This window comes from Cotesia glomerata, linkage group LG4 (assembly GCF_020080835.1).
Source record: "Cotesia glomerata isolate CgM1 linkage group LG4, MPM_Cglom_v2.3, whole genome shotgun sequence".
NCBI lineage: Eukaryota > Metazoa > Arthropoda > Insecta > Hymenoptera > Braconidae > Cotesia > Cotesia glomerata.
The window spans coordinates 28,613,350-28,633,326 of NC_058161.1; the positions used below are offsets into that span (position 1 = coordinate 28,613,350).

Here is a 19,977-nt window from a genome sequence, read left to right on the forward strand (position 1 = left end):
AAAAAACGGACTATTTTTTAGTCTCGAGTGAAAAAATATTAGTTTTTGATGTTTTAAGATCCCTCTCCAAAGGACAGCTTAAAAAAAATTTTTTAAGAGGTCGCTCTAAATTTTTCTAAATTTCAAAAACCGAATTTTGTTTTTTTTTTTCAATTTTTTTTCTACGGTATAATTTTATAGACCAAAAAAAATAAGTTTCTGAAAGTTTCAGTTCAAAATTTAAATTCTGAAAGGTCGCTCATAACTTTTTTTTTTCTTTAATTAATTATTATTTAGAGTCGGTTTTAACTGCTGTGGCCATATCGCAGACCTTAACTGTTGGGAGTGGTACATTGGGGTCTTTTTGGTTTGTGAAACTCTTAATTTAACCTGCGCGGCACGGGTCATAATCTCTATATCATAAAAAAAATTCGATTTTTGACGATTTTTTAAATTAAAAAAAAATTTGGAGCGACCTCTTAAAAATTTTTTTTTGATCTGTCCTTTGGAGAGGGCTCTTAAAACATCAAAAACTAACATTTTTTCACTTGAGACTAAAAAAAAAAAAAAAAAAAAAAAATAGTCATTTCAAATTGTTTTTCTCAGCAAAGTAATTACACCAGATGACTTATCACATATTAATTGTCCAATAAAACATAGGGCTATAAATTTAAATATCAAAAAGCAAGCCTAAACTCGTATAATCATTTACATAAATTTTTCACAGAGAAGCCTAGTACTTTATTAACCATGGCTACTCTAATAACCTAGCCTTAAATAACCGGCTGATGCCAAACAATCTTTCCACTGAGACACCCAGAGACTAACAAACAATGTTTCGGGGAGAACTTTGTACTAAGAACAATGTCTGTATGACTAAGAGTAGTAGCTAATTCACATAATTTCCTCGGTTTATCAGGTTCCGGAACACAGGTCGACAGTTCCTGACATTCCTTAGAGAACCCGAGCAATCTAACGCCATAACCAAACGGCGAACAAATCAACCGTCCGTCTGCTGAAAAACACAACTCTTTGATATATCCTAACCCAAGATTGGGTTCTTGAATGTAATTTATCAGCCGAGGAACATTCTGATGGATCTTGTGGTTCCGAGGAATTGCATACGCAGCCTGGGTTCCTGATAGCGTAGAGTTGTTCGCAGAACTTCTTTCACCGACAATAAAAACAGTGTGAGGACGATCATCTCTTATTTGGCGTCTCATCACGAAACCTCGTGGATTACCAGATTGGTTAAGATTATTGATGATCTGTTCCCGTTCCCGTTCTCGCCTTGTTCTGTTCTCCCGAACTGCGACCAGTGCTTCCCAGACATCAGTGGAACTGACATGGAGTTCCATGTTAGCAGCTGAGAAGTTTCCATTATTATAAACATGATGGTGATTCCGGCGATCTTGTGGTTGAGGTTGCGGTAAGTTCCCTGGAACTCTGGGATCATTGTTTGCGTTCAGATTGTTCAAATTCGATCTTATTGCAACAACTTCAAAGTTACTGGGGATCCGGTTGTCTGGTCGCAGCTCTGATAGCCTAGAATTTGGATTGTCTATCACGAATGAGTACCTTATTGATGATTGATCATCGTTTGCTCGAACATCAGAGCTTTGTTCCGTGGAACCACTGGAACCGCTAGTGTTTAAATTGTAGAGACCGCTCAACCCAGCACTGGACGATTCCTTGTCCTGCTTTTCATCATCGGCGACAACTTGGTAGTCTTGAATGTCATGAACACAAGTGAACTCGGATTTCTCTTCATTTCCGACATTTCGTGACAACACGCACCAGCCTTGAGGGTGAACTTGAAGACTTGAGATGAATTCAGCGTCGTTTCCTTGCGGAAAATCTGTTATAAACTCAACGCGGTTATGGACGCGTGATGGCGAGAAAAGATGAGTGAAACTGGCAGCTGCCGGTAACGTCGTTTGAGATAGTTGCATCAGCCGGTAAACGTTTGGCTTGAAACCATCGAGATCTTGGGCTAGCGTGCTTAAGCGTAAGTTGTGGATTATTATTAAGTAGCCTGAAGTGGTGCTGACTAGAATTTTCTTTGCGTCAGGTGTCAACCGGGTTCGCATCAATCCATTTGTATGGAACACTTGAGTATATAGAAGACTGTTCTCTGTGGCACTGTTTATATCCCAAGAGTAGATGCTACCGTCAAAACCGCTGGTAAGCAGAAGCTGATCTTGCGGACTGTATTCTATGCTTTTCACCCATTTTGTGTGGCCCTCCAGGGAACGGATTTTGTGCTTGAGGTTTCGCGCGTCCCAAAGAGCCACGGAGTTGTCGTCGGAACAGGTTGCGAACATTCGGTGGTCGAGGAACCGAACGCAGTTCACGCAGTCGTTGTGAGCGTTGTCCAAAGCTTTTATTAGACGGCGGCCCAGTGGGTCGAACATCAGGATACTTTTCTTTTCACAAGCTGCCACCAGGAGTGAACTGGAATAAAAAAAAAAAAAAAAGAAATAAAGTAAGGATAAGTTTAATTAAAAGATATAAATTTCTGTCAAAAAATATCAATGAAAATTTACTTCTATCAAGAATTAGATTTTTTTGAGCAAGAGGTTGAATTTTCTCAGAAACAAGAAGATTTTCTTGACTTAAATAAATTTTCTTGGATCAAGATACATATTTCTTAAAGCAAGAGAATTAATTTTGATGGAATAAGTGAAATTTCTTGTGTGAAAAAAAAATTTTCTTTTCGCTCAATAAAATAATTAGGAAGAAAAATATTTTCTTGGCTCAAGTGAACCTTTTTATCTGTGTTGTTGGAAATTTTAACCATCTGAAAAGTACCTAACAAGCCAAAGACCTTGAAAAATAGGTACTCGGAAAAGCACGGACCGCGAAGAGAGCATCCGCAAGCCAGCTCAGCTACAGCTCTCCTTCCAACTCGAGCGAAGCCCTCTCATTGGTGCAAAGTTAACTTCCACTTCCACCTCGAACCGAGCCATCTCATTGGCTCACGCTTTATTCCCCCACTACCAGCAACTCAGCCACGACGACAGTATATCAATAGCAGCGCAACGGGCCTCGGCCCCAGATTTAACAGTTGACTCGATCATTCTTCGTGTTAGATTCGGCCACCGAGCTGTTCACATCGATAGGAAATATATAGTGCAACGTGATACATACTCTACAACCTGTAACGTCCACGTTTTCCAAAAATTATAAAAATAAATAATTTATTTGTCCCCGGCTCGAAATTTGCTCGCCGGAGTCCAGGGTCATAAACGGGGATTATTACATTATCAATAACAAAATAATAAACAAAACACTTTATTTTAAATAAATCAAAGAAAAAGGAAAACCTCTTTATTGGCCTGATCATGTTAATAAACGATATAAACAATATAAACAAATTAAACAATATAAACAATATATTAAAACACTCTTTTCACACATACTCGCGGTTCAAAATCGCGAACTAACTGTCAAGAGCTGGTTCCCCGCTTTCCCAGGAGACTAGCCGTCACCCCTGGACCTAAATCTTTACCCCGAGAGCGAATGGAGAGTGTCCTCTTCGCCCCCACCTACACGGCTTATGATCACCTACCGTACCTCAGCTGAAGGCTTCGGCACGGGGAGAAGCACTTTCATCCGGGCAGAAAGTGGCAACTTTCGTCCCGCTGCGCTAAACAAAGTTGCCGCTTTCCGCCTTCGTCGAGCAAAAAAATAGTATACACTCTACGGGAAGTAAATAAGAAAGCCTCAGATCACATGTTTGTCAACCTCGGCTTCGCCTCGGCCGACAATTACATGTAATCTGAGACATTTCTTACTTTACTTCCCTAGGTGTGTAATATACTATTTTTGTCCGACGAAGGCGGAAAGCGGCAACTTAGTTTAGCGCAGCGGGACGAAAGTTGTCACTTTCCGCCCGGAGGGCAAAAAAGCATTTTTTTTGCTCGACGGGCAGAAAGCGTCAACTTTCGGCCCGCTGCGCTAAACGAAGTTGCCGCTTTCTGCCTTCGTCGAGCAAAAAAATAGTATACACTCCACGGGAAGTAAAAAAGAAAGCCTCAGATCACATGTTTGTCAACCTCGGCTTCGCCTCGGCCGACAATTACATGTGATCTGAGACATTTCTTACTTTACTTCCCTAGGTGTGTAATATACTATTTCTCACCTCCGGGCGGAAAGCGTCAATTTTCCTCCCGCTGCGCTAAACGAAAATGCCGCTTTCCGCCTCCGTCGAGGAGAAATAGTGTATTACACACCTAGGGAAGTAAAGTAAGAAATGTCTCAGATCACATGTAATTGTTGGCCGAGGCCAACAAACATGTGATCTGAGGCTTTCTTATTTACTTCCCGTGGAGTGTATACTATTTTTTTGCTCGACGAAGGCAGGAAGCGGCACTTTCGTTTAGCGCAGTGGGCCGAAAGTTGACGCTTTCTGCCCGTCGAGCAAAAAAATAGTATACACACCATGGGCAGTAAATAAGAAAGCCTCAGATCACATGTTTATTGACCTCGGCTTCGCCTCGGACAACAATTACATGTGATCTGAGACATTTCTTATTTTACTGCCCTAGATGTGTAATATACTATTTACACAAACGGATACAAACTACTAGGAACGGCTAGAAACGGCTAGGAACTACAGTGCGATCCGGAATAGCAAGCGCGCAAGGCTTGTCTATTCTCAATTCTTAACGAACATTCGACATACTACGGACCATCTCAACCGTCACATCTCATCAAGGGCTTTATCAAACACCAGCTGTAAGCGCGCAAGGCTTACGTAGTAATTGTTCGTTATTAAACATCAAGCGCGCAAAGCTTGTTGTCCGCGGCCTGTATGCAAACAAATAGCTCTTCTCAGAACTCTTGAAACAAAATAGCTCTTTTTGAAGCTAAGCAACCAGCTCTTTTTTGAGAGCGAGTGACCTTGAGTCACCTCTAAGCCACTTCTGGCAACAAACAACTATTGCTGTACTGAACTTCTCGGGTCACATCGGCTCTTCTCAATAAGACAAAAGGCCTTTCTCAAGGCCGCCAACTAATTCAATTTACGTAAGAGCTCTTTTCAGAGTTAAGGAAAAGTTCCAGTCAAAAGTCCTCTCGAGTAGACAACATTTGTATATTCTTTTTTCAAAAGGTCAAATATTGACTTACACAAGAATTGTTTACTAATAATATTGTTGAATTAATTAATCTTTTTGGTATAATTTAAGTCTATAATTTTAGTCTTAATTCAAGAGAAAAATTTTCTCAAGGTGAGAAAATTTTTTTTTCAGCTGAAGTAGGTGGCGCTGCTTCCCTAAAGTATCTAAAAATCTTGATCAAATATAAAAATTTATTGTATCAAGTATTTATGAATAATTTGAATTAAGAAAAAATGACTTCCACCAAGAATAGAATTTCTCGAAAAATTTTTACTTCGGCCAACACAACTTCGGTCTTCTTTCAGGCACCCGAAAATTTTCTTGAGCTAAGAATTTTTTTCTCCAATCAAGAAATTTTTCTTTCTGTGTGTGTAAATATTATTCTACAAGTGCGATAGAAATAAATAGAGATAATTTTAGTTAAAAAAATTAGGAAAACGGTTGACCCTGAAGGCCATCCCTGCAACTTCCCGCTAATTCCATACCTGGGCGCTTAAAATTGCATTTACAACGTTTTTGAGCTCTTCGAGCTCAAAAATACAATTTATATGTTGTTTTAAGCTCTTCGAGCTCAAAAAGATAACTTTTCTATGCTTTTGAGCTTTTCAAGCTCAAAAGTTTTATAGAAGGTTGATAAAACACTATTTTTTGAGTTTTTAAACCGCAATAATTCTTGAATGAATGAACCGATTTTCACGCGGTTGGCGGCATTCGACGTAGTTTTTTAAGCCTTATGAAAAATTTTTAAGTTTATATCGATCAAACTAGAAATTTTGGAGTAATTCCGAAAAATCACTTTTTTGGGTTTTCTTTCCTGCACGATATCTCTCGAACGAATAAACCGATTTTGACCGGATTAGCGGCGATTGACGTGGTTTTTCAAGGTTAAAAGCTGATTAGTTTTTTAAGTTGGTCGATAAAGCCGTTCAAAAGTTATTCCAAAAAAACCACTTTTGAAAAAATTTTTTTTTTCAGTTTTTTTTAGATTTTTCGAAATCTATCGGTCCGAATCGATCCAAATTGTATCCAAAATACAGTCGACAAAGATTTGAGTATTTATCATTTTAATACCGGAGATTTTAATACTAATAATTTTAGTTCATTTGTTTTTTCCTAATTATAATAATATTTAAAATTGTGATATGTTTGAATAATGGTCTAAAGTAAAAAAAAAAAAAATAGCTGTTTTATGCTTTTGAGCTCTTCGAGCTCAAAAGTCTTATCAAAGTTCGATGAAACACAATTTTTATAATTTTCGAATGAATCAACCGATTTTCACGTGGTTGGCGACAATCGATGTACTTTTTTGAGCTCTATTAAAAAAGTAGCTGTTTTAAGCTTTTGAGCTCTTCGAGCTCAAAAGTCTTATCAAAATTTGATAAAACACGATTTATTCAATTTTCAAACTGCTATAACTTTTGAATGAATGAACCGACTTTCACGCGGTTGGCGGCAATCGACGCAGTTTTTGAAGCTCCATGAAAAATTTTCAACTTTAAATCGATCGAGCCATGAATTTCGAAGTTATTACAAAAAAAAACACTTTTTTCGATTTTTTTCGACAACGATATCTCACGAACGCATCAACCGATTCTAACGTTTTTGGTGGCGATCGATGGGGGTTTTCAAGGTTAAGAGCTGATTAGATTTTGAGACCGATCGGTTCAGCCAATTCGGAGATATTTAAAAAAAATTAAAAAAAAAAAACAACTTTTTTTTTCACTTTTTTTGGATTTTCTCGAAATCTACCGGTCCGAATCGGTCCGAAGCGTACAATAAAATAAAAATTTTTTAATTTATGGTTAATGTCAACACCACCTTTGTGCTTAGTAATTCATAATAACTTAAGGAGAGTCTAGCGGCAACAATAACGTAGTATTTATTATCCACGAAAAAAGAATGTAAATTACAAAATTAAATTCAAAGTTTAACAATTTTGTAAAATTATATAAGTTTTAATAAAGTTTAAAAGAATTCAAATTGCGCGCAGACGCGCGCCAATTAATCCTACACCAATAAGGAATCACGGGCCACTTTTTCGATGAGTATCGATATAATTTTGATACTAAACTAACTTTATTTTTTATATTATAGAATTACTATTCTGTAAAAATTTCAGGCGCTATTTCCAGATTAATTTTTAAGAAATATCGACTTATTTTATACTATTCAAAATTAAGATTCAAGGCGAGTAATTTAAACTTTCATATTTTTATAAATTTTTTAGTTGTCAAATTAGTAACAGCTTCACTAGGATCTCCTTAAAATATTTCCTGATTATTTTTTCCTTAAATGTGCAAAGAATCCATTTTACATAATATTAACTTAGTTTTAAAGTGAAAATTATCACGAAACTAAAATTATCCGACACTTAACCATTTTTTGGATTTTATTTGACGAAGAAATTATAAAATTATTTTTAAAAAATTGCATCAATAATTTTTTTCACAACTTCTAACTGCTGAATTTTTTAAATAATTTTTTAAAATTATCAAATGTTTCTCAACTTCAGTGTCATAAACTTGTCATAATATCAACAATAATAATAATATGATCTTCAAACATGCATGTCAAAAATTAATAGTTAAAACTATTTCTATAGAAAATTAATATGTACGCTTCAGCCCCAAACTAGGAGCTGGTTAAAGAGTCATACAAACTTTTATCAAAAAAATGATTCCAATAAAATTTCAATTTCAATTCTCGGACAATTTTTGATACATACCTGAAAAATAAAAAAAAAAATAAATACATGTGTTATATTATTATGACACTGAAGTTAGCTGAAAAAATTCTTATAAAAAATCAATAACAATAATAAAAATGCTTTTAAAAAATTCCGCTGATTATTTTTTTTAATTTCTACATGCAGAATTTTGTTTAAATATTTTTTTTTATAATAATTCAATTGCTATAAAATTGTAAAAATTTTTTTAGATCTTATTTAAATTCAGTAGGGTAAATGTACCAGTAGTTGACCGGCTTGATCCAGTAAATTGACCGGAGTGTCCCAGTAGTTGACCGATTATCAAACATTGGTTATTTTGTAAATTTTAATTAGTTTTTTATGTTTAATGTATAATATTTTTATGCTTATTTATTTAAATTATATTTGTATTGTTAGTAAACAAAATTCGTTTAGTTTAGAACAAAACTAATAATAATAAAAAAGTAACAGATTAGTAAATTAAACTTCGATTCAATAATGACAAAAGCAAAATATTTTTTTGAGACACACGTATGCAATTATTAAAAATAATAACTATTATTTTAAATAAATCATTTCTAATATCAACAAAAAAATTCATATTTAAACTTGTTACACTGATAGAAGGATTTGTTTATATTTAATGATGTTTGTTAATATCATAGGGTTTAATAAATATTTATTAACAGTTTATAAATTATTTATTAAATACGATTTATTAACTGTTAATAAATATTCATTAATGTTTAATGAATATTTGTTAACTTTTAACAAATATTTATTTAAAATCAAAAGCAAAAATAGCAATTTTCTTTTGAGACTTTTTATTATAACCCTACAGCTGGAATACATGATAATAATTCAATTCACTAAATAAATTAACGTTTTTAATATTTTAAAATATAAAAGATAATTATGAGCTGTGATAAAATTTGTTATGTTACAGTAAACGTTATTATAAAATAATATAATTAATGTAAATAATTTGTAAAGATTGCAAGCGAAACACAAATTCACTCAACAAAATATTTATTAATTGTTAATAAATATTGGTTAAATATAAATAAATACTTATTAATCTATATATATATATATAAGCAACTTTTTTTTTCTTTGTTATCGATAAACTTGAAAACTACTGGACCGATCGGCATGAAACTATGACCATTTGACGCGAAATTAATTGTAGAAGGTTTTAGGCTATTCATTTTTTGAATTCCATCAACCCTTTACCATTTTTTTTTCAAATTTATGTGGATAGTCATTTGTTTCTGCTACGAAAACAAATGAACATCACTTCTTCTTCATATTCGAGCGCACAAGGACCGGCAAAATGTCTAACTTCACTTCAATGCTTATAAACGCGTTTCCACACACCCTCCCACGCATTCACCCACGCACTCCCACACATCCACCCACGCACTCCCACACATCCACCCACGCACTCCCACACATCCACCCACGCACTCCCACGCATCCTCCCACGCATCCACCTACGCACTCCCACACATCTACCCACGCATCCACAAGGTTGTGACATGAATTATTAGACCGTTGTCTATAGCAACGGTTTTGTTAATTCATTTCTAGGTTATGTAAATATGGCATTCATTTATGCTACTATCTTTTGTTTAAAAATTATTCATCTTTCAAAGGTTATGTAAAGATGTCATTTATTTACGCTATCTTTTGTTTCAAAACAAAAAAGATTCTGTGTGTCATTTAATCGATTGTGTTTTGTTTAGTATTTATTGGTTATGATACGTTTAGTATTTGTTAGTTAGTTGAATGAAGAAGAGGGCCTCCAACTTATAAAAGTTAGAATAATTAATATATTCACGTTGATTATATATTTTATTTTAATAAAATATATTTGTTATTGGTGACTTCATGGATTTTTTAATCTATTAAAAATTTTTTATATGCATTCACAGAATCCCATCATGCCAAAAAAAAAGTTGCAACGGAAATGGACATACGGAAAAGTACAAAAGTTGAAATGGACGTAGATGACTAATTTGATGATAAATTATAATTAATTTATTTATTTATGTTCAACGGTTTAAGTGGATATTCTTAGATTTCAATAAAAATTATCCCTGAATTATGTTTTTTTTTTTAGAAAATTAAAAAAAAATTTCAGAAAAAAAAAATAAATAATAAATAAAAAATAATAAAAAATAAAAAATTAAAAATAAATAAAAAATTAATAAAAAATTAAAAATTAAAAATAAATAAAAAATTAATAAAAAATTAAAAATTAAAAATAAATAAAAAATAAAAAAAATCAATAAAAAATAAAGAATTATTGAAAAATAAAAAATAAAAAATTAAAAAATCAATAAAAATAATAATAAATTAAATTAATTTAATTTGATTTTTTTGTAGAATTGAAATAAATAAAATAAATGTAAAAAAATTAGAGAAAAAAATCAAAAATTATAAATTAAACTAATTACAATTACAATCATGTACAATTCGCCCAGTGAAGCGGGCGGGGACGGCTAGTTATTAATAAATGTACTCTTTTCTTCTAAATAAATAAATTAAATTAAATTATTAATAGCTAATAAATCCTTCTATCAGTGTACAAATTTAAACTTGACTCAACAATCATCTTATTTGAAAGACATTAAACAATAAGCATAAATACTTTTTTATTACTAATAATTTAATAATTATAAATTATTTTAAATAACAACACTTATGTAAACATAATATTATCACGTAAACATATTTATTTTGAAAAATAGCAGGTTCCAATAGATGACCGAAGTCATTTATTGATGGTACAACGGTGTTTTATTGTGCCAGTATCTGACCGGTCGTTGAATTGCTATTTATTTCACTAGAATTTGAATTTGCGCGCGCAAGCGCGCGCCTGACTGTAGCATTTGCATATATTTTCATGCTTATGATATATTCGACCAATCACGTTACGAATAGTTTGATGCCACATACATTTCATCTCAATTTTATATTAGGACTCAATTTTATATTAGGATTGTTTTTGTCAAATGTTATTAAAAAATTTGTTAAGAAACTATTAAATTAAGATTAACCTAATAGAAACTTTTTTGTTAGCTAAAACATGTAGTCGCCTCTCGGATACTCTACTATAGTAATAAAAATTAAATAAAATTTGGAATACCTATTCATTGTAATGTCTTAAAATAATGCAGTTAATAATAATTTTTGGACTTTTTTATGAAAGCGGTCAACTACTGGAACATTTACCCTATCATTTATTTTTTTCAATGAATAAAAAAAATTTTTTCAAAAATTAAACTTTTAATTAAAAAAAAATTTTAACTTTGAATTATAAAAATTTATAAATGCAATTTTTTTTTTTAAATAAATGTCTAGAATAAATTCCGAAGAATATATCATCTTCTTTATTTACATAACATACCCGGGAAAAAATGAATTTGCCTAATCATATATAGTTATATATAATTAGACCTGAATATTGGCCAGATCTAATCATATATAATCATATATAATTCGACATAATTATATATAATTATTTCTATAAAAATAGAAAAAAATTCACCGTGAGCGGGAATCGAACCGGGGACCTGACGCTTTAAAGACTACCACGCTACCTGTTTACCTACGAGACTTACTGGAAGAGTAAAGTTTGAAAATACCTACAACTAATGCAAATCGAATACATAATCGATTTTTATAAGTTAAATTAATTAATACAGTTCCATTATTTCATCCACAAAAAACTATAGTTTAAAAGATTATTAATCATTGGAGTAGCAGACTCTGAGATGAAAACAGAGAACATTTTATAGTAATCACAAAATGCATATATAATTATATATGATTCATATATAATTATATATGATTTCCGTATAGTTACACTGATATTGATAGAAGGATTTGTTTATATATTTAATGAGCTTTATTAACTGTTAATAAGTGATTTTTTAACATCATGGGATTTAATATATATTTATTAGCAGTTAATAAATTATTTATTAAATACGATTTATTAAATGTTAATAAATATTTGTTAACAGTTAACAAATATTTATTTAAAATCAAAAGCAAAAATAGCAATTTTCTTTTGACATTTTTTATAACCCGACAACTGGGATACATAACTGTAACACATGATAATAATTCAAATCACTAAATAAATTAACGTTTAGAATATTTAAAAATTTAAAAGATAATTATGAGCTGTGATAGAATTCGGTATGTTACAATAAACGTTATTATAATGTAATATAATTAATGAAAATAATTTATAAAGATGATTTTTGTTTATAAGCAATCTTAATATCATATGACATTGCAAGTGAAACAAATTCACTCAACAAAATATTTATTAAATATAATCATTGAAAAATGCTGCATCTAATTATATATTATTATATCCCTCGCGGTTTTGAGAATGCCGTAAAAATACCGTAATTTTTCGGCATTTATGCTCATGCCGTATATTTACCGTTATAATTCGGTAATAATGCGGTTAAACTATAGTTGTTTTGGCCAGTTTTTATACTGTAGTTATCCAGTATATATACTGCACTTATGCTGTACAGTTACCAAAAATATACTATACAATTACCGCATTAATGCCCAAATTTTACCCAAAAAATTCCAAATAATTACCGTAATAATACAGTAATTTTGCCGAATATTTTCTGACATAATGGACAATTGTTAAAGATTTAGTTTTATTTTAGTTCACTTCTATGTTAGAAATGAATAAAATGAAAAATTTTAAATTTTGCTTTTTATTCTCCATCGCTACTTTGCAAAAATAAATACTGTTTTTGAATAAAAAATATGTAGAATATTATTTTTTAATTAGGTATTTAGCAGTAATTAATATAAAATAATACATATGTTAAGTAAATATATTCTAATTTTAATTTCAATTTTTAATTTCTCACTTAGAAAATTGCAAATTTTCTAAAATCGAAAAGTTATATTATTTCACATATATAATTATATTATTTAATTTTAAATATGCTTATCGTAAGATGGACGGTGTGGCTTAATGTTTATAGAATAAGCAAAAAACAATATGGTATAGACTGGGTAGCTCAAATGGTAGAGTAGCCGACATGTCCTCAGGAGGTTCTGGGTTCGAATCCCAGTCCGAGCGTTATTTAATTTTACACAATTTTTTAAATATGGTTTTAATACAATCATTTTACCGCCTTATTACCGTAAATATGCCGCATTTTCAGCGTAAATATTCTAAATTTTTAGCGTAAATGTATGGCATTTTTACGGTAAATGTTCCGTAATTTTTCGATAAAAAAACAGACCAAAACAACCGAAAAAATGCTGAAAAAATACCGCATTAATACTATATAATTGCGACATTTTTTCAGCATTTACAAAACCGCTAGGGATATTAATAAATGTAAATTTATAATTTACATTTGATTAGATATAATCATATATAGATTTATATATAATCATATATAGCTCTAGATAACTCAGGTCTAATCAGATCTAAACATATATAGATTTATATATAATCAAATATAGCCATAGATAACTCAGGTCTAATCAGATCTAATTATATATAGATTATATATTATCGTATATAGACCTAGATAACTCAGATCTGATCATATAGAGACATATAAAATATACATACAATATTTTAGTTTATATATGATAGAATTTAAATTTGCGCGCGCAAGCGCGCGCCTGACTATAGAGTTTGCATATATTTTCATACTTATGATACATTCGACCAATCACGTTACGAATAGTTTGATGCCACATACATTTCATCTCAATTTTATTATGGGATTATTATATATATTTTATATAAAAATTTAGATATAATCATATATAAATATATATGATTAGGAAAAAACATTTTTTCCCGGGTAGTTAAAAAAATAAATTTCAGGGTCTTAAAATAATGCAATTAATAATAATTTTTGGACTTTTTTATGAAAGCGGTCAACTACTGGAACATTTACCCTATCATTTATTTTTTTCAATGAATAAAAAAAATTTTTTCAAAAATTAAACTTTTAATTCAAAAAAAAATTTTAACTTTGAATTATAAAAATTTATAAATGCAATTTTTTTTTTAAATAAATGTCTAGAGTAAATTCCGAAGAATATATCATCTTCTTTATTTACATAACATATTTATATTGAAAATAATTTTTTTTTATAAAATATCAGTTTGAAAAATTGTTATAAAAAATCAATAACAATAATGAAAATGCTTTTAGAAAATTCCGCTGATTATTTTTTTTAATATCTACATGTAGAATTATTTTTAAATTTTTTTCACAATAATTAAATTGCTATAAAATTGTAAAAAAATTTTTTAATGTGTCAACTTCAGTGTGATGTTATTATTTAGGATCTTTACCCGTCAGGTGAAAATTCAAGGTTGAAAACACCACCGTGTATTGCATTGTTTAAATTATTTCCATGGTCCCATGACGTAACTGGTTGAATTGAGGAATACAGTGTTTTGTAAAAACGATCGCCGTAACCTACTGGTGAATTTAATCCTATTTCGCGTTGACGTAACCACCATAAGCTGCTACCCGGTGAATCAAATTTTTTTATTTTTGGCATTTTACTGTAATTAGTGATGACTTATTTTTATTTCACTAATTTATTATTGTTTTTATAAAAAAAAAAAACACGACACTACAATTGATTATTAATGAATGACATTTATATAATTTTAAACTCATTTTTTATCATACAAAATTTTATTATTAAACTACACTATATAACTTCATTTTTGTCAGATATTATATATATACAACTAAGTGTGTATATATATATATTTGTCATCGTAAGGTTAGGACATTATTACACAGACAGTTGTTAGTTGTTGTTTGAGTTGTTTGTCCAATTAGTAATAAATTAATTTTTAGCTTTATTTTGATTTTTACTTACGTGGTCAGGTTTTTTATTTCTTCCGCTAGATGTCGGACTTATATTTTTACTTCAGTACAGTAGGTATATTATCAATAATTACTTAAGGTAGTACCCAGGGGCTGCTCACTTCTGATCCCCACCATACCCAATTTTGTCATTTGCAAAGACGAAGGACTACAACTTTAGAAAATGAAATTTTCCCTATATTTATTTCTGAAATATGGCAGCACTTCTAATAATAATAATATTCGAAATCCACAACCGGAAAATAACAATCCGCCATTCTTGTGGCCACTATTATTGCGATTACATGTGTTGATTTTGGTTATCTCGAATTTTTTGCGATTTAAAGCGTTATTCTTGACTTTTTATTATTATTCAGCTATCTCTAAACTCTAATTACTATTTGAGCCTATTTCTTAAATTAATAATTAATTTTTTCAAAGTCTTTAAATTTATTCTTTAGTAAAGTTTTATAACCTCTAACTTTTGCTATTGTTTACTTTGCGTTTGTTAATATCATTGCTGTCCAATTTTTTATTTAATAATTCACATTTATTTATTTTCTTTTTTAGAAACTTTTTTCTTTTATTTATATTATATTAATTAAATATTAAATCATTATTTTTTTGTATATTGTGAAATCACATTTTTTTATTTCCTTTTGTGAAAAAAAATGTAAATAAATTCCTCATTAAGTCTACACATCATCAAATATATTACTATTATTATTATTATTATTATTATTAATTTATTATAAACAATAAAAATGTTTTATTTTTGTAATTTATTAATCAATGACTTATCAACTTATAATAAAAGCCAAAATAATTTATTCCGTAGTTTTTTTTTCTCCTAAGTATAAATTTTGCTCATTTATTTATTATAAAAAAAAAAAAAAAAAAAAAGAAAGAAAACAATTTTGACATTACTTTAATTTTATTATTTATTTTGAAAAAAATAAAAAAAAAAAAATTCCACGGTAGCAAAATTCGAACGTGCGCCTGAACGTTGACAAGTCTTTCAGTGTCCCTCAGAGCTATCTCAGCTTACAACCAAATATCACATCAAGTAAATTTTAAGCCTCGAGCGTAAGTGGGTTTGTTTATTATTATTTATTATTTGGTGTATTTACTATTCATTTATTGTTTTATTGATGATTTTTTATTTTTCAACTGACTTCTATTGATATTTTATTATTTGTTATCATAATTCCAATAATAATTTATTATTTCGTTCCAATTTCCGCGCCTAAATTCTCTCCAATCACGTTACTCAATAGAGGGCGCTCTCAATTTCCTAAAAACTGCTGACATTTTTTCTATACTAACAAAAAAAAACTATAGATACATAGTGATTTCAATTTTGTAGTGGTATGAATGAATCTTTGCAAAGACAAAATTCGGTCCCATCTAAAAGCATTGAGTGAGCAGCCCCTGGTAGTACCCTCGCCAGAGTCGTTTTCTTAGGATTTTTTTTTAACTTCGGCAGATTAATATTCATATAATTCTGCGTCGATTGGCGCAATTTGAAAATTTTTGACCATTTAGTTTCAGAGATATTTAATTTCAAAGTTTGAGTTTTGAACGCTCTTTTACATTGCGGTATACGGGGTATCGAAAAGTTTACCTACAAACATTTTTATATCTCAGAAACTTTTCTTAGGATTCTTTTAAAAAACTAGAGTAACGTTAACTAACAACTAAACAATTTTTTAAAAATAATTTCATTGATAATTACCACACAGTTTCAGAGATATTTATTAATAAGTAATGAAAAATTTACCAGACTTTAGCCGAGGAGGGGATACGTTAATAAAACTGTGGCAACAACGCAAGTTTTGTGAGCCGCGAAAAAAATATGAGACGCGCATGCGCTGAAAAATTTGAAAAGTTTAATTTACTTTTAGTGTAACATTATAGTTATTAATTTTATTTATTTAAAAAAAAAAAGTAACAATGATTATTTTATGAAAATAAGTATTTTTCTATATTTATAAAAATTCAAAAAGTTAATAAGTTGAATATAATAATATATATTAATCTTTCATAAGTTATAAAAATAATAGTCAGATGAAATAATAAAAAAAATACTAAAATTTAAAATCCGTAAATACATCAACATAAAAAATTCAATTACTGATTTTTCTGAAAAAACAAAACAATATTGTCAATTATTTTTTTTCTATTTGTTATTTGCATATTTGCTAGTGATTTCTGTCGTTTTTCAAGGACTTTTTTTTATGAATCGTCCTTTATAAGTCAATTTTTCAGACATTGTAATTATATTTCCGAATAAATGTATGTAAATAAATAAATAAACGCATGTGTCAAAACAGAGGTTAATCTACAGTTAGTCCAAAACACTACAGTATAACCACTATAAAATATCTTAACGCTCACGCAGTGTTGCCAGACTTTTCAAACGATCAGTTTCTCGTTTGTGATTGGCTAAAATAAGTACATAAACAGCAAAAAGTTTTAGGCTTGTCAATAATGACTCTAAAGTATATGTACCATACACTCTAGCACAAACTTTTGACGGCGGAAGTCGCGAGGGTACTACCTTAAAACTACTGAATACTTATATCCGAACAAAAACAGTTTCACTGTAAAAAAACGCGCCAAGTCCACGTTCATAAGACTATTAAGAAAAAAAAATTTGTTTTTTTCTTTACAAAAATATATAAAATAAAAAAATAAAAAAATCCAAGTAACCGATATGATTGTTTATGATTTTCGGAAATTAAAAAAAATTTTATTGTAAATTTAAAAATTAAAAAAAAAATTTTAGAACGTATTTAGTGTGCGCGGTTGCAAAATATTTTACTTTTAATGAAATTCGTAAAATCTATTTACTAGGACTTTAAAAAAATTTAAATACACAATGACGCACACCAAGTACGTGCCAAAATTTTTTTCTTAATTTTTAAATTTATAACACAATTTTTTTTAATTTCCAAAAATCATAAACAATCATATCGGTTACTTGGATTTTTTTATTTTTTTATTTTATATATTTTTGTAAAGAAAAAAACAAATTTTTTTTTCTTAATAGTCTTATGAACGTGGACTTGGCGCGATTTTTTACAGTGAAACTATTTTTGTTTGGATTTTAGTATTTTTTGTAATTATAATAAAAATTTACAATTGGTACCAACTTAAATCTCGCGTTAGTTGCATTTTTTATAGCAAACTATCCCCTTGAAACTACAGTTTATGTAAAAATAATTGCAGCGCACCCTGGCGGGTGTAGATGCAAGCTGTGAAATATCTATTTTTAACTGTAGTTTCCCATCTAATGAAGGATTAATATGCATTCTCGAATTATTTAGTCTGTGGCAGATCACTTTGCCCATCGAAAAAAAAGTCAGGATCGAAATTTTTGCGTTGCTATAGTTTGTGCTGATTAAATTTAATAATTTCAAGTAGATTAATTGTTATAAGTGAATATAATTAATTAATAACAGTCAAATAAAGTATGAATTACTGTTATAATATACAATTTAGGAAAAAAAAGTACCGCAGAATTAAATAAAATTTTGCAACCTCAAAATACCGTTCTGCTTGCAGTAAACATAGTCGGTAGTCTGGCGCTCCGTTTACAGCAGATTTGAACGGAACTTGGCGCCAGATTCTACCGAATCTGTGGATCACGCCAAGTCCACGTTCATAAGACTATTAAGAAAAAACAATTTTATTTCTTTACAAAAAGATATAAAATAAAAAATTAAAAAATCCAAGTAACCGATATGGTTGTATATGATTTTCGGAAATTAAAAAAAATTTTGTTGTAAATTTAAAAATTAAAAGAAACAATTTTGGAACGTATTTAGTGTACGTGGTTACGAAAAATTTCACTTTTTATGAAATTCCTAAAATCTATCTACTAGGACTTTTAAAAAAAATTGAAGTACACAATAACGCACACCAAGTACGTTCCAAAATTGTTTCTTTTAATTTTTAAATTTACAACAAAATTTTTTTTAATTTCCGAAAATCATATACAATTATGTATATCGGTTACTTGGATTTTTTAATTTTTTATTTTATATCTTTTTGTAAAGAAATAAAATTTTTTTTTCTTAATAGTCTTATGAACGTGGACTTGGCGTGATTTTTTTACAGTGAAACTGTTTTTGTTCGGATTTCAGTATTTTTTGTAATTATAATAAAAATTGACAATTTTAATTTAATACATTTCCGGTGGCAAACTATCCCCTTTAAGCTATAGTTCATGTAAAAGTTATTCTTGCGCTGCCTGGCGTGTGTAATTGCAAGCTGTCAATAGTATATTACACATCTAGGGCAGTAAAATAAGAAATGTCTCAGATCACATGTAATTGTTGTCCGAGGCGAAGCCGAGGTCAATAAACATGTGATCTGAGGCTTTCTTGTTTACTGCCCGTGGTGTGTATACTATTTTTCTCCTCGACGGAGGCGGAAAGCGGCATTTTCGTTTAGCGCAGCGGGAGGAAAATTGACGCTTTCCGCCCGGAGGTGAGAATAGTATATTACACACCTAGGGAAGTAAAGTAAGAAATGTCTCAGATCACATGTAATTGTTGGCCGAGGCGAAGCCGAGGTCAACAAACATGTGATCTGAGGCTTTCTTATTTACTTCCCGAGGAGTGTATACTATTTTTTTGTCCGACGAAGGCGGAAAGCGGCAACTTAGTTTAGCGCAGCGGGACGAAAGTTGCCACTTTCCGCCCGGAGGGCAAAAAATAGTATATTACACACCTGTGGCAAGAAAATGAGAAATGTCTCAGAACAAAAAAAATATCTTTTCTGCCCTCCAGGCGGAAAGTGGCAACTTTCGGCCCGCTGCGCTAAACGAAATTGCCGCTTTCCGCCTCTGTCGGACAGAAAAATAGTATACAAACCTATGGCAGGAAAATAATAAATATCTCAGATCACATATATGTCGACCTCGGCTTCGCCTCGGGCAACATATATGTGTTCTGAGACATTTCTCATTTTCTTGCCACAGGTGTGTAATATACTATTTTTTCATTGTAGTTTCCCATCTATTATAAGATTAGCATGCACCCTTATATTATTTAGTCTCTAGCCGTCCGCTTTTTATATAAGAAAAAAGTTAAAATCTAAAAATCTGGGTCGCTATAGTTTGTGCTGATTATTTTTAATAATTTTAAATTATAAATTATAAAGATAATTGATAATAATCAAGTAATACGCGTAATAAAAAGCATGAACTACTATTATAAAATATCATATAAAAAAAAAATCAAAATAAATTTGAAAAAAAATT

At 30.2% G+C, this 19,977-nt stretch overlaps 1 protein-coding gene across 1 annotated transcript; it reads right to left on the reverse strand.

The window, feature by feature from the left end:
- Positions 1–532: 532 nt before the first annotated feature.
- Positions 533–14,684, reverse strand: LOC123262432 (DDB1- and CUL4-associated factor 10). Its single transcript, XM_044724639.1, has 2 exons — positions 14,180–14,684; positions 533–2,433 (listed from the first exon to the last, which is right to left on the reverse strand). The coding sequence occupies exons 1-2, from the start codon at positions 14,389–14,391 to the stop codon at positions 753–755; spliced, it is 1,893 nt and encodes a 630-aa protein (XP_044580574.1). The 5' UTR covers positions 14,392–14,684; the 3' UTR covers positions 533–752.
- Positions 14,685–19,977: the final 5,293 nt, after the last annotated feature.